This window comes from Mauremys reevesii, linkage group 24 (assembly GCF_016161935.1).
Source record: "Mauremys reevesii isolate NIE-2019 linkage group 24, ASM1616193v1, whole genome shotgun sequence".
NCBI lineage: Eukaryota > Metazoa > Chordata > Testudines > Geoemydidae > Mauremys > Mauremys reevesii.
In genome coordinates, this window is record NC_052646.1 from 18311181 (window position 1) to 18326947 (window position 15767).

General features: G+C 51.8%; 1 protein-coding gene across 1 annotated transcript in view; it reads right to left on the bottom strand.

The window, feature by feature from the left end:
* Positions 1-12950: 12950 nt before the first annotated feature.
* Positions 12951-15767, bottom strand: part of LOC120390581 — a gene marked incomplete at its 5' end in the record, with an annotated part of 42250 nt that continues 39433 nt past the window's right edge. The window contains 3 exons of the mRNA XM_039513314.1: positions 12951-13177; positions 13669-13982; positions 14989-15393. Coding sequence (XP_039369248.1) covers positions 13082-13177; positions 13669-13982; positions 14989-15393 — 815 coding nt within the window. The remainder of the gene's footprint in view (positions 13178-13668; positions 13983-14988; positions 15394-15767) is intronic.

The following is a 15767-nucleotide window of genomic DNA, read 5'->3' on the forward strand; positions in this document are numbered from 1 at the left end:
TTCTTTGATGAGGTAAGTGAACTAAGAACTTTGCCATTACTGTATGTAATTGATTCCATTTAACCAATTCTAGCTCTCATCTCTACCTTTTTCCTTTCATGAATAAAACTTTAGGTTTTAGATTCTAAAGGATTGGCAACAGCGTGATTTGTGGGTAAGATCTGATGTGTATATTGACCCGGGGCTTGATTCTTTCGGATTGAGAGAACCTTTTTCTTTTATTGGGGTGTTGGTTTTCATAACCATTCATTCCCCAGGATGAGTGGCTCTGGTGGTGATACTGGGAGACTGGAGTGTCTAAGGAAATTGCTTGTGTTGGTCACTGGGGTAAAACCAAAGTCCTCTTTGTCTCGCTGGTTTGGTTTGCCTTAGAGATGGAAAAACCCCTGCCTTGGGCTGTAACTGCCCTGTTTAAGCAATTGGTCTTGAATTGGCACTCTAAGTTGGGTCCCACCAGAACCGCATCGTCAGAAGGTGATCCCAGCAGTTGAAGGCCAATAAGCCTAACTTCAGTGATGGGCAAACTGGTTGAAATTATAGTAAAGTGAAAGTATAGCAAAGAGCAGAATGATCAGATGCAGAGATTTGTTGGGGAAGACTCAATATGGTTTTTGTGAAGGGAAATCATGGGTCGCCAAACTACTAGAATTTTTTGACGGAATCAACAGCATGTGGACAAGGGTGACCCAGTCGATGTCCTTAGATTTTCAGAAAGTCTTGGACAAGGTTCCTCCCCAAAATACTCTTAAGCAAAGTGAGCTGTCATGGGATAAGTGGGAAGGGATCAGTAACTGGTTAAAAGCTAAGAATCCAAGGATGGGAATAAAAGGCTAATTTTCACAGTGGAGAGAGGTGAATAGTGGTGTCCCCCAGGGGTCTGTACTGGGACCAGGGCTGTTCAACATGTTCATAAACGATCTGGAAAAAGGGGTAAACAGGGAGGTGGAAAAATTTGTGGATGATACAAAACTACTCAAGATCGTTAAGTTCAAAGCTGACTGCGATGAGCTACAAAGGGATCTTACAAAACTGGGTGACTGGGCAACAAAATGGCAGATGAAATTCAATGTTAATAAATGAAAAGTGATGCACATTGAGAAACATACTCCCAACTATACATATAAAGTGATGGGGTATAAATTAGCTTTTACCACTCAGGAAAGAGATTTGGGAGTCACCATGGATAGTTCTCTGAAAACATCCACTCAATGTTCAGCGGCCGTCAAAAAACCTAACAGAATGTTGGGAATCATTAAGAAAAGGAAAGATAATAAGACATAAAATATCATATTGCCTCTATATAAATTCATGGTACGTGCACATCTTGAATACTGTGTGAAGTTCTGTGGCCCTATCCCAAATTGGAATTGCTAAAAAAGTTCAGAAAAGGGCAACAAAACTAATTAGGGGATGGAACAGCTTCCGTATGAGGGGAGATTACTAAGACTGGGACTGTTCAGCTTGGAAAAGAGACGACTAAGGGGGGATATGATAGAGGTCTGTAAAATCATGACTGGTGTGGAGACAGTAAATAAGGGAGTGTTATTTACTCCTTCCCATAATACAAGAACTAGGAGTTCCCCAATGAAATTAATAGGCGGCAGGTTTAAAAAAAATGTAAGGAAGTATTTCTTCACACACAGTCAACCTGTGGAACTCTTTGCCAGGGGATGTCTGAAGGCCAAAACTATAACAGGGTTCAAAAAGAACTGGATAAATTCATAGAGGATAGGTCAATCAATGGATTATTAGCCACGATGTACAGGGATAGTGTCCATAGCGTCGTTTTGCCAGAAGCTGGGAATGGGCGACAGGGTACGGGACACTTGATGATTCCCTGTTCTGTCCATCCCCCCGGAGCACCTGGCACTGGCCACTGTTGGAAGACAGGATACTGGGCTAGATTGTCCTTTGGTCTGACCCAGTCTGGCCGTTCTTATAGAGAAATGTGAACTTGGTGGAACTACCATTAACTGGATACAGAACTGATTAAACAATCGCAAACAACGAGTAACTGTTAATGGAACGATGTGGGATTGGAGGGAGGTCTCAAGTGTGGCTCCGCAGGGATTTCTTCTAGGTCCCGTGTTGTTTAACATTGTCGAAGAAAAACTCAGTTCTCGCTTTTTGTTTGGGTGCAGCAAAATCAAATACTTTATTAAATACTCTAGTGAACACAAGAGGGAGAGAGTGTCTGCAATACTAGAACAGAAAACAAGACTGCAATTCACAAGGTCGTAATGACTCTTCACACAATTCTCTTTGTACCACATACCTTACAGCATGCAGGGTCATGTTAACTTCTAACATACATTAAGATCCCTTCAAACCTATATTAATTAATTCTTGGCCTCCACAACATCTTTATCAATGACCTGGATGTAGGACTAGGGAGCAGACTGATCAAATCTGCAGATGACACAAAGCTGGGAGGAGTTGCCATCACTTTGGAAGATGGAGCTAAACTTCAGAGGAATCTTGATAAATTGGAGAATTGGGCTGTAGCTGACACAATGAAATTCATCAAGGACAAAAGGAAGATGCTCCACGTAGGGAACAAAAACCAAATGCACAAATACAAGATGGGGAAGAACTGGCTTGGCAGCAGCACTGCTGAGAAGGAGCTGGGAGTTGTGGCGGATCACAACCTCGACAGGAGTCAGCAATGTGATGCTGTTGCAAAAGCCCCCCCCCCAACAAATGCAATGTCAGGTTGCATGAACAGAAGCAGAGCGTGCAAGTCAGGAGAGGTGACAGTACTGCTCTATGCCTCAGCTGGAGGACTGTGTGCAGTTTTGGTCACCAATGTATAGAAAGGATGTAGAGAAATTGGAAAGGATTCAGAGGTGAGGGATCAAAGGGATGGAATGGAAGCCCTAGGGGCACAGCCTGAAGGAACTGGGTATGACTAGTTTGGAAAAGAGATTGGTGGGGTGAGAGGGGACATTATCACAGTTTTCAAGTACAGGACAAGCTACCATAGAGAAGCTGGGTTCTCTCTCACCCCAGAGAGCAGGACGAGAGCAGTTGGACAATGGAGCAGATGCCCAGGGAGGTGGTGGAAGTGCCTTCACTGTAGGGTTTCGAGAGGGGGCTGGACAGTATCTGTCTGGGATGGGTTAGACCCAACAAATCCTACATCTTGGCAGGGGTTGGACTAGGTGACCCCTGTGGTCCCTTCTCACCCTGTGGGTCTGTGATTCTAGGATTCGCTAAAAAATCCCAAGATTGAATGTGAACATGACAACCCCAACCCCTCCCTGAAATTCACTGATAAATCCTGAGGTTTGCTTTAAAAATCCTGAGATTGGCCAAATATTGTGAGATTTGCTCACAGAATCCTGACTTTGGCTTTTGAAATCCACAGATTTGTGCTTTGTCTCCTTGCACCCGGTTCTTTGCAGCCCTTTGCCTCATCCACCCCACCTGGGTGCTGGTGCAGTGAGCTCGGCGGGTGTCAGCCTGGATTCCCCATGGCCCATGCACCAGCCCAGAGCATGGTGGGACGGGCCCTGCTGCCCAGGGCTTTAGGGGCAGGGGCCGGGCCCGTGAGATCCAGCCTCCATCCCCATCCCTGCGTCGGAACCCTGCTCAGCCTTGAGGGGCATCCGCAGAGCTGTGGGGGCCTGGAGCCCAGGGCTCGGATAGCACGAGGCTGCAGGTGGGGATTGAGGGGCACCCCAGTCTCCACAGACCATCCAGCTCCCTCCCCCCTAGTTCCACTCCCCCCTAGACCTGCAGAGGGGTGCTCAGCACCTGACTCTCCGACCCTGCAGCCTGGGTTCCTGACTCAGAGTCTGGGGAAGCGGCAAGCACAGGAATGTGAATGCAGAATTGGGTGCGGATGGGAGGGGGTTGGGGGGAGATGCTGTCTCAGAAACCCAGCACCAGCATCCTGCCGTCTTCCGCTCCTTCTGGCTGGCCCTAACCACGGCTTCCCTGCAACAGAGGCAGGCTGCATATTGCTTGTGGGGCTGGAAATAGAACCCAGGAGTCCGGGCTCTGAGCCCTGCTAACCCTCACTCTCCTCCCAGAGTTGGGATAGAGCCCAGGAGTCCTGACTCCCTGCCTCCACCCTCCACTGTAACCCACTAGACCCTGCTCCCCTCCCAGAGCCAGGGACAGGAAAGGAGTCCTGACTCTGAGACCCTGTACACCCCACTCTGGTCCCAGAGCTCTGGATGGACCCAGGAGTCCTGGCTCCCAGCCCCACTGTTATGACCATTCCCCTCCCAGAGTTGGGAATAGAACCCAGGAGTCCTGGCTACCTGCCCCCCATCCCAGATCTATCCCTTAATTACTGGTTTTCCCCATCACACAATAATATTTGAAGACTAGCAGCTCACACCTCTTATCTTATTGTACATGCAGCAAATGCTAATCACTCACCCCGAGCTGAGATGCAGCTGCCTCTGGGGTGGGGCGGCTGGGAACAGCCACACAGCGACACTGCCCAGGGGTTGCTCACCCGGAGCTGAGATGCGTCTGCCTCTGGGGCAAGGCGCTGGGAACAGCGCACTGGAACAGCAGGTGTCCGGTTAGGACGGCTAGTGAATCCCGACTCCAGTGGGAAGAACCGGGTGCAGGAGTAGACCTGCCTGGGACTGAGCAGGCGCGAGTGTCAGGGTGAGGGCTGTGGAGAGATGTGAGATTTCAAGACAGGAAAGGGAAGTCAGGGCGTGAATCTGGCCCTAGAGCGTCTTGCAGAAGCCGTTTCCAGTGGAAGCAGATCTCGGTGCCATCGACGCAAGCGGGAGATTGTCCCAGATACAAGCAGCTCCCACGTGGGGGTGCGTACTGGCTGGGGGGACTGGCTGGGAGGGTAATGGGGCACAGGGCCCTTCCCCTCTATAGGGCGCTGGCTCCAATCTGCCCCAGGGTGAGTTTGACACTTTGTATCTCAGGGAAACAACCTACACCCCCATTTTTATCGTTAGAAAATGACTGTGTGTATCCAATGCAAAATTTGTCATTTAGGGTGTCTTCAGAAGGCTTGTGAGGCACTGAGCATTGCTCCCTCCAGCCCGGCCCATCTCCTTCTATAGATGGAGAGAGAATGACTGGGCTTCTGGCTTCCCTGGCCTTCTTATAAGGCCCTGGTGCTCAGTTTGGGGCATGGCCCCAGCTGCAGCCACTTCCCCAATCAGCCCAGCCTAAAGCCCCTTCCCAGGGCTGTTTTCAACCCCTTCAGGGCAGGAGCAGTGGTCCACCCTGCTACATATCCTAAAATAATAGTCAGTGTATGTATCTATCCAGTGTATGTGTGTGCGCACTGTCTATATGTACTCTCTCTCTCTCTCTGTATATATATGTGTATGTATATGAGTGTGTATGTGTGTGCGCATGTATGTACGGTACAGAGCCATTTACGCATGACCCGTTTACGCACTAATCCACTTAACACGTGGTAGCGCCATGCCTCCCCGTGCTGTCTATTTAACACGCGAGACTCGTTAACATGCGGTACAGGAACTTGCTATATAGCGCTACAGATTTGCTCACTAACTCACTGAGATAGAAATCGACAGGAAGTGCGGAGCAGAATCGTGTTGTATGTTTTTCCCCGTGTTCGTAAAGACGTATCACGCACGCTTAGTCATTGTCACGCTACAGGGCAGAGGGCAAGCGTCAGCGTTCCTACAGTGGAGAAGAAAAGCTGCTGCAATACATTGAGCAAATAGCGGGGAAACCCAGGCCAAAATTTGAAAAGACACTGGGATTGCCGAATCTGCTCTCCGAGGATGGAAAAACAATGTATATAAACTGAACGGCTTTGTACAAAATATCGATTCTGCCGCGGGGCTTAAGTGAAAATGTGTGCACTATTCAGCAAAACCCACGAGAGAGAAAAAGATGCGCACGTGGTTTGCTCAGGAAAGGCTGAAAGGAATGCCCCTAAGGTGGGCCAACTCTTCAAGCCCAAGCGACCAAATTTGGAAATTTAACAGGGGATGAATCATTCCAAGCCAGCAAGGGGTTTATAAGTCGTTTTAAAAAGCATCATGGCACAGCGCAGGTATCGATTTCTTTTGGCACGTGCCAAAAAGTGAGTTTTATTCCTATTTGCAAGTTTACAGTTTCTGTGATTCTCTGACATGTCTAGAAAACAAGGATTCTTCTGTGCTTGGACCAATCTTAGCACATAGTAGGTGCTACTGTAACACAAAGACAAACACAATCAATTCAGCATTTCTCAAAGACTGAACACTTGCTTTCACGCTAATATTTGGCTTTGTGGTAACTGCATTGGCTTGCAGGGATCAGTAACTAGCATCACCTGGTGTGCTCTGTTCTCGCAGGGGGTCTCAAACTACATTGCACCATAACCCCCTTCTGACAAGAAACATTACTACACGACCCCAGGAGGGGGGATCGAAGTCTGAGCCCACCGGAGCCCAGGCAGTGAGTCTCGGGCTTTGGTCCCCGGGTACAGCAAGTCTAAGCCAGCCTTGGTGACCCCATTAAAATGGGGTCGTGACCCACTTTGAGGTCCTGATCCACAGTTTGAGAGCCACTGCTCTAGAGGGTATCGTACTGCGCTCGACACCGGGGTATCTGAACGCATTCTGGACATCACAGAGCAAATTAAGTAATCCAGGGCTGGCCTTAGCCACGGGCGAACTGGGCTGTAACGGGTTGGGTCACAGAGACCCCCTTGGGACTGCCACCTGATGTGCTGACACTACCTCAGAGCCCATTTTCCCTGCCAGCTTGGGACTGCAGAAACCTGCCTTGTTGAGCCACGCATGCCAGCCTGCTGCAACACAGACCCAGGGTCTGAACCACACCCGCAAGCCTCAGACTTAAATGAAAATGACTTAGCACGTGCTCCTGTCTCCAGCACCCAGACACCCAGCTCTCAATGGGATCCAAACCCCTGCTGGTGTCTGCAGCCCCATGGCTCCTGCCCCCTGCCTTGGAGCCACCCTGGCCAGCTGCTCCTGGGAGCTTCCAGTCTGCTGTAAGGAGCAGGGGGAGGGGCTCGGATGTCAGCCTGTTCCCTGTCCTCCCAATATGCCCCATCTCCGCAGAGCAGGTGGGGTGGGGGACAGGGCTCACCCAGAGTGGGACGGCGCTGCTGTGTCTCAAGGAGCTTTCCTTCAGCCTGCAAAGAGCTGCTCTCTTAAAGGGGCAGCATGCGGTCTCGAACACACTCCCCCAGCTCTCACACACCCCCAGCTCACACACACTGTCTCTTTCACACTCACTCCACCCAACACATACTTATCTTGCTGTTGTTACTTGTTACTTCCTGCAATGCACATATATGCTCTGTAATTTTATTCTTTCAAAGTGCCGTTAGTTGAGTTTTTTGACTAGTCTCTGCATTTCATAATTTTATTTCTCTCTTATGCTCACATTAAATTCTTTGAGTAGTGAGTTCTAAACTGCCTAACCTGTCTGGGCTGGAGTAATTAGCATTATTACTGTTAGTATCATATTGTACTTTATCATTTGTTATATAAAGTGGTACAATCAAATAATAGCATCCTCCTAGAATGTAACTGTAGCTTTTACTCACTTTAGTAATTCCAGTTTCAAAAACATTAGCTAAACCCAGAACTATAGACACTGCGCAGATGAAAGTCGCTTATTTTCAAATTGTATTTTTAGTTATAGCTGTAAATTAACTTAATATTTGCATGAAAATAACTGCAGTTCCAACCGTGAGAACAATAGCAATGGTGGAGTCAAATGTTAGTGAGTCACATATAAATACACGATTGTGGTCGATAAACATAAATGCCAAAAGAATTAGAAACATTAATTCCCTTTCTTAATAAAAGAGAAAAAAAAACCCTTAATCACATATGTTAAAATTATGTTTTTAGTGAAAAATAATTGACTAAAATAGAGGCGATTTGGCAGTAACACAGTGTGTCTGTTTCAGAAAGTAAGACGATATTATTTATTTTTATTTATCTCTACTGAAGATTGTGCACAAAGTCTCAGTCGTGTGTTTCTGATATCTGCGTTAAAGCTCCAGAACTGATACCTCAAGGCTTGGGATTGGGAATATCTTGCTGTATTATCTCCTGATTGTTCTAAATTTACATATAAGTTTTAAACGTGGCTTTAATGGGCGTTTGTATATATATTTTCTTTCTTTATATAACAGCTAGATACAGTGCTCCTGTCAGCGAATCGCTAAGTTATTATCTGCAAAGCCCTGAAAGTTTTCAGGTTCCTAAGTAGTCCCTGGAATCATGGTTAAAGTTTCCTCCCACTGCCCCAAGTCTTAACTGGGGCCCCCCCCCCCCCCCCCGGGTGAGCCAGGAGTGGCCAGGGGCTGCGGGAGGCCGTTGGCTCGGGTGAGACGCAGCCCACATGTGAGAGCGCGAAGCCTTGAGCCACATGCCGAGCACCAGGCACCACAAGCCCCAGCAGCAGCGCAGGAGGGTGGCAACACGCCATGTGCCAGGCCCCACTGACTTCTGCGCTGCTGCTGGCGGTGGCGCTGCCTTCAGAGCTGGGTGCCCGGCCAGCACCCGCCAGTATCAGGCCGACCTGCCAGGGCTTAATTTGAGTCACAGCTGAGCTCTGGCATCTCTTTCAATACAAATTAAACACTGTGGGAGGCAACGGGGCCCATTGGCCTCACCGGGGGTGGCCGTTCCCCCAGCTGAGGTCTCATTCTCTGATTCCTCAGTCCCATAAATTTCTAATTCCCTGTCGGCTCTTCGGTGAAGATCTACACGCTGAACTTGGGCACTGTGGATTCCCTGACCCCTGGCCTGTCCTTCCTTCTGCTTTCATGAGAGCAGCAGGGTGTCCTGAGAGAGAGAGAGACAGACAGAGAGATTCTGGGATATGTAAGTGGCTGACACTCGAGACAGAGAGATAGATAGATGGGTGGGTGGGTGGGTGAGTAAGTAGCTGGGCCTGGTGATAGGTGAGTACATAGGTGGGTGGGTAAGTAGTTAGTTAGTTGGTATCATAAATAGAAAGGGAATGGTAATAACCCTATGTATGCAGTAACATAAATCCCTCCTGGCCAGAGGTACAGAATCACTTACCTGTAAGGGGTTAATCAGTTCAATTAACCTAGTTGACACCTGACCAGAAGGACCAACAGGAAAAGAAGATACTTTCAAAACTGGGAAGGGGGGAGGTTTTGTTTGTGCTTTTTCTGTTGTTCTTTCTCGGGGCAGAGAGAGGGACCAGGCAGAAAAATAAACTCTCCTAAAGCCCGACCTGGAATAAGCATCTACAATTACAAAAATAGCAAGGAAATGCATTAGATTGTCTTTTGTTTTAGCTTGTGAATTTTCCCAATGCTAAGAGGTAATTTTATTCCTGTTTTGTAACTGGAATGCAGAGTCAGAGCGGAATCCTCTGTGTTTTGAATCTTTTTATTTATCCTTTAAAGTTATCTTTCATCCTGATTTTACAGAGGTGCTTCTTTTACTTTTTTTCTTGAGAATACAATTCTTCTTTTAAGAACCTGATTGATTTTTAGTGTCCTTAAAAACCAGGGATTTGGTCTGTGCTCATTGGTTTAATCTATTGGTTGGTACATTATTCTCAAGCCTCCCCAGGAAAGCAGGTGAAGAGGCTTGGGGGGATATTTGGGGAGGGGGGGGGATAGGGCTCAAAGTGACGCCTCCCTGAATGTTTGTTTAAATCACTTGGTGGTGGCAGCAATAGCGTCCAAGGACAAGGAAAGGAATTTGTGACTTGGGGAAGTTTTTAACCTAAGCTGGTGGAATATAAGCACAGGGGGTCTTTCACGTGGGTCCCTGCATCTGTACCCCAGAGTTCAGAGTGGGGAGGGAAAACTGACAGCTGGGTAAGTGCGTAGATAGATAGGAGGTAGGTGGGTGCATAGGTGGGTAGGTCAGTGGGTGGTTGGGTCAGTGCATTGGTAGCTAGGTGGGGTAGTAGGAAGCTGGGTGGGTCACTAATTACATAGGAAGGTGGGTATGTAGGGGGGTGGGATGGTAAGTTCGTAGGTAGATAGGTGGAGTGGTAGGGCAGTAGATGGGTGGGTCAGTGGGTTGGTAGCTAGGTGGGTACATAGGTGGGTAGGTATATGGATAGGGGGGTAGGTCGGTAGGTGGGTCGGTAGCTGAGTTACCGTCTGTAATAGAGCAGGGTGAGGTAATAGGCCAGGAAGAATCCAGTCGCCGCGAAGACGAGTTTGCAGCTGATTTCGATAAATGCCCGAGTGAGGCCACCTGTGGGAGCCAAAACAACCCGAGAGTCAGGGACAGATCCCTGCAAGCCCTGCCCCGAGCCAGACCAACCCCCACCCTGGGGCTGAGTCAGAGCTGGCGCCCCCTAGAGGGGAAATTCCCAGCCCCCTGAGACAGTCAGTCCCTACTCTGGGGCTGGGTAAGAGCTAGAGCCCCCTAGAGGGGAAAAGCCCCGTACCCCATTCCCTGGCCCCAGAAGAAGCCAATCCCTCACACTCGGACCAAGTCAGAGCTGGCACCCCCTAGAGGGGAAGGACTCTCACCTGTTTCCAGTGGGCTCAGCAGTAAAATATAGAACCCGTGGAGGTTGGAACCGAGGCAAAAGATCTGATGGCCTCCATCAGCGCTCCCCGTCCAGCTCAGGGTGCTCACGGCCTCGTCCCCCTGGACCCAGGAGCTGACCTGCAGGCCCCCTCGTGAGCCATTCCCAGCCAGGGGCTCCCCGTCCACTTGCCACTGGAGCTGGGGTGGGGGGTGGGAGCGCAGGGAGCAGCTGCAGGTGACACTGGGCCCCTGGAGCTGGCAGGACGAGTTCAGCCCGGTCCTCGGCCGGGGGCTGTCTGGGAAGAGCAGTAGACAAAGCGACAGGAGTCAGAGAGAGAAAACCAGGGGCAGGGAGTCCTCTGGGTTAACCCCACACACACTCGCAGGCAGGGAGTCCTGTGGGTTAACCTCACTCAGACTCGACGAGCAGCTGGAACTCATGCCCCTTGGCCTCGGCTCTGCTCCCAGCCTCACAGCCCAGACTCAGGGAGTCACCCTCCCGGGTCTCCAGAGACACAATGTTGCACTCAGCTCCGAATGAGGCCAGCACTGGAGGAGAGGAACAGGCAGGTTTTGCCACCCCCAGGGATCCTGTGCCAAGGAACCGAGATTCAGCCATCTCTGAGGTGGGAAACGGGGGCTGTTTACACAAGGAGCCCTCACCCAGTGTGGAGACGTAGGAGTTCTGGGGTCGGAGCACAATCCTGGTGACTTTCCATGGCAGCCCGTCTCTGTCTCAGAGACTGGTCCATGACTGATCTCATCCCCACTGACCAGCACCCCCAGGGTCTGGAGGCAGAGGGAACTGGGCCTGCTCCCCCACCACCCTCCCCACAGTCCTCCGGCTCTCCCCTCCGGTCACAGAACAGCCTGGCCCAGCAGAGCCTGGGGCCTGGCCCTGAGCGCGGACAGAGCGTGTCTAGGAGGCGCTCGCTTATTCCTGGGGCTCGCAGCGCGGCCTCTCACCGGGGCGTCCGTTCCTGGTCAGGGTCCCGGTGATGTTGGGGGGCCAGGGCGGGTCTGTAACACAAACCAGACATGGGGGATCAGGGGGGCTGGACAGCACCGGGGGGGGGTGTCGCTAGTTATCACAGACCCTAGACATGGCCCCTCGCTGTGAGCTCAGCTGGGGGACAGGAAAGTCCCTGAAGTGACACAAGGCCCGTGGGCGGGGAAGGGAAGTGACAGACCCGACTGAGCCCCACCCAAGAGGCGCCCGACGGAACCCAGGGGCCGGGTTAGGGCCGCGCCGGGGAACCAGAACTGTGGAAAATGGAAACCCAAGGGACCAAAACTGGTTGGTCAAAGTTGGGCCTAATTGGCAGAGTCACTAACAAGGGGCCAGGCTGCTCCGGGGTACCTGAGCGAGCATCCACAGCCCCATTGTCTGCCAAGTGCCAAGACGTTCAGTGTCTGGCTTCTCAAACGTGTCCTCCCCAGGGTGGGCCAGAGCTGGGGGTCTAAATAACCCCACTCCCATCCCCACCCCAGACCCAGCCACCACCAGGGACATCAGACACCTCTGCCATGGGTCCTTTGCCTTCCCCACTCAGTTCATCCTTCCCCAGCCCTCTCCTTTCGTCTTCTGGCTTAGCCGGCCAGGCCTGGGTATTTTGCAGCACAGCTGCGCCCAGTGAGACAGCTAAAAGCAACACCCGGAACAGCCGGACGCTGGTACCGGCTGGCCAGGACTGGCAGGGTCTGTCCACGCTGCCCTCAAAGCTCTGTGGTGCCGAGGCTCAGAGCCTGGGTCCGTTGGGTCGGGCTCGTGGGGCTCGGGCTGCGGGTCTCTGATTGCAGTGCAGACGTTTCCTCCGAGGTCTGTGTAGACGTTCGGGGTTGGGCTGGGGCCTGGGCTCAGACATGGGGTTGGGGGACTGGAGGCCGGGTTCCTTCTCTATCTCCCTCCGGCTGACGGGAACAAGGGCCGTCCTTACACAGATGCCAGATTTGATCCTTCACCTCGCAAAGACGGTGGCTGATTTCCCCTCTGCCCTGGATCTGCAGCGCGAGGGTCACAGGCCATTGAACGGGGGTTTCCCCTGGGGCAGGGCGGGCCGAGGTCTCTGGGCACCGACCCTGGAGCGTGTTTAGTGCCAGATAGTGACTGGGTCCCGTTAACCCTCTGTCCCATATAGCGCATCCACCGATCCCGGCAGGAAGGGGAGGGATTAGATCAAGGAGACATGGTGGGACAGCCTGGGGGGATCTCAGGGGAGACTGGGGTGGCTGGTGTGAGGGGAAATCCCAATGTTGCCAGCACAGAGGCCCAAGGACAGCAACAGGGGTTCGTTGCCCGGTGTGCGCCGCACTAATTAACACACCAGGGTGGAGAAGCAAACCAGGTTTATTTGAGCCCAAATAAGGTGCAAGGGAGACATAGCAATCTCAAATCTTGCACACACAGACAAGCAGTTTTCCCCTCTTTATACATGATTTCAGCTAAGCCTTCCCATCACCCCCCACACTACTCATTCCCCTTTACCCCCCTTCTTGCCCCTCCCGTCTATTCCCATGTAGCAAATACACTTTGCAATGGCAATTACATTAAGCAGTTAAGTCATACTTGGCAAAAACCACTTTAGCTCGTTAGTAACTCTTCTGTGAACAGTTATCTTGTTTTACTCCCTCTTTGAGCAGGCAGGCTCATTATAGCAGGCCTTGTTATTACCTTTTGGTGCAGGTGTTGTAACTGATAACCATTCTTTGTTGCCGGCCTGTTAGGTCAATTAAAGTTCAAACATCAACATGGAAGCGATTTGGTCAGACATGGGTGACTTTAGTTCATTCAGGCCTACTACAAAAAGGCTTCATTGGCACTGTGGTTTTCACCCTCCTGAGTTACCTAGAGTCATGCCTAATGACACCAACACCGACAAGGGGAATTGGAATGGGGTGGATCCCAGCAGAGGAGGCTTCTGGGTGCAGGGCAGGTCCGGGGTAGGGAGGATCCCAGAAGAGAAGGACCTGGGGTGTGGATGGGAGGAGGAGCCATAGCCAAGGGGGCAGGAAGGTGTGAAGATCCCAAGGGAGAAGGGGCTGCACAGTGTGGGGTGAAGGGGCCTGGAGTAGAATTAGCTGAGGGTGCCTGGGGATCCCAGCATAGGGCTGAGTTGGGGGAGGGGCTGGAGGGCAGGGCTGGGGAGCCCAGGGGGGGGATCCAAGAGGGGGCTGAGGGCCGGTGTGGAGGGGCTGGGGGGTCACTCACAGCCGACGTGGAGCCGGACTGTTCTGTGGGTGGAAGGTCCCTGCGGTGGCCTGTAGGTGACGGTGCAGACGAGCTCTTTGCCGTGGTCCCCCGGGCCGGGCGTGAAGCTGAGCTGTGGGCCCAGGTGCCGTTTGCCAGCTGGGCTGAGACATTCCGGGCTGTGTCGCTGAACGGCCCCGTCCAGGTGACTCGGGGAGGGGGCCCGGAGCAGCGCCCAGGGGCCGTGCAGGTCACAGCCACTGGCTTCCCAGCCAGCAGCGTCCCTGGCAGCCCCCGCACCGGTGAGATCTCGATCTCTGGCTCCTCCGTCAGCCCTGAGACATGGGGAGAGGGGAGATACTCACTCAGGGACACGGGGCCTTTCCTCTTTAGGGGCACAGCCCAGATCCGGCCCCAGGGCGGGGACTGACTGGCTCAGGGGGGCTGCTGAGTGGTGCCATAAATATAGAGGGAAGAGTAACAACTCTCTGTGTGCAGTAGCATCAAATCCCTCTGTGGCAGCTGTACTAAATCGCCTTCCCTGTAAGAGATTAATCAGCTCAGATAACCTAGTTGGCACCTTACCAGAAGGAACAATGAGGAAAGAAGAAACTTTCAAATCGGGGGGGTGGGGTGGGGAGAGGATTTGTTTGTTGCTCTCTTTGTTGTTCCCTCTCTGGATGGAGAGAAGAGACCAAGCACGTACAACATCTCCTGGAAGTATACCTGGAAGAATAGATCTAAATCCACAGACATTGGAAGGAGGCGAGGAAAGGCGCTAGGTTATCTTGTGTTTTAGCTTGTGAATTTTCCTGGGCTACAGATGTAGTTTGATTCCTGTTTTTGTAACTGGGAAGCTGAGCCAGAGGGGAATCCTCTGGGTTTTAAATCAATTATTTACCCTGTGAAGTTACCTTCCAAACTGATTTTGCAGGTGTGATTCTATTTCTCTCTCTCTCTATATATAAAATTCTTCTTTTAAGAACCTGATTGATTGTCAGTGTCCTGAAGAAAAAGAGTCTGGTCTGTGCTCACATTGCTAACCAATTGGTTGGTACATTATTCTCCAGCCTCCACAGGAAAGGTGGTGAAAGGGTTTGGGGGGATATTTTGGGGGGACTGGGATTCCAAGTGACCCTTCCCTGGATTTTTCTATAAATCACTCAGTGGTGGCAGGAATAGCATCCAAGGATAAGGGAAGGAATTTGTGCCTTGGGGAAGATTTTAACCTCAGCTGGTAGAATATAAGCTTAAGGAGTCTTTCATGCAGGTCCCCACATCTATACCCCAGAGTTCAGAGTTTGGGGAACCCTCACAAGCGGTGACTGCAGTTGCTCTTACCTGGCACAGAGATCGTGAGCGCAGGGTCAGTGCCATCGGAATTGGAGCGGTAAGTGTGTTCTAACAGGCCTTTCTCGATGCTAAAGAAATATCTCCCCGCATCCGTCCGTCGGGCATCACTGATTTGCAGGGAGCAGTCACCATGCGCTGGATTCCCCGTCAGCTGGAACCGGCCCTGGGTCTCCTGCGACACCCTCAGACTGGAGACACTGCTGGCCACGGGAGGATCCTGGCCCACAGTAGCAGGCTCCTTGTACCAGTTTCCATAGAGCTGGGCCGAGGGATTGTCGGTGTCGTACGAGGCTGGGTACGTGAATGTGCAGGGGACGACAACGCAGAGACCCTCCTGCACCGACACCTGCTGAGGCACCGTCAGGGTAAATCCAGGTGGCTGGGACAGGGACCCTGCAGGGGACAGGGAAGCATCAAAGTGGGACCCATAGAGAGCAGAGACCAACCCTGAGCTGCACCCCCCAGCTCTGCCGGTTCCCCTCACTCCCAACCAACAGCCCCACACTGCCCTCAAAGACCCGCGGTGCCGAGGCTCAGAGCCTGGGTGCGTTGGGTCGGGCTCGTGGGGCTCAGGCTGGGATCTCTGATTGCAGCGCGGACCTTTCCTCCGAGGTCTGTGTAGACGTTCAGGGTCAGGCTGGGGCCTGGGCTCAGACACGGCGGCGGGGCACTGGAGGGCGGGTTCCTTCTAAATCTGCCTCAGACTAACAGGAACAAGGGCCGTCCTTAAACAGATGCCAGATTTGATCCTTCACCTTGCAAAGGCA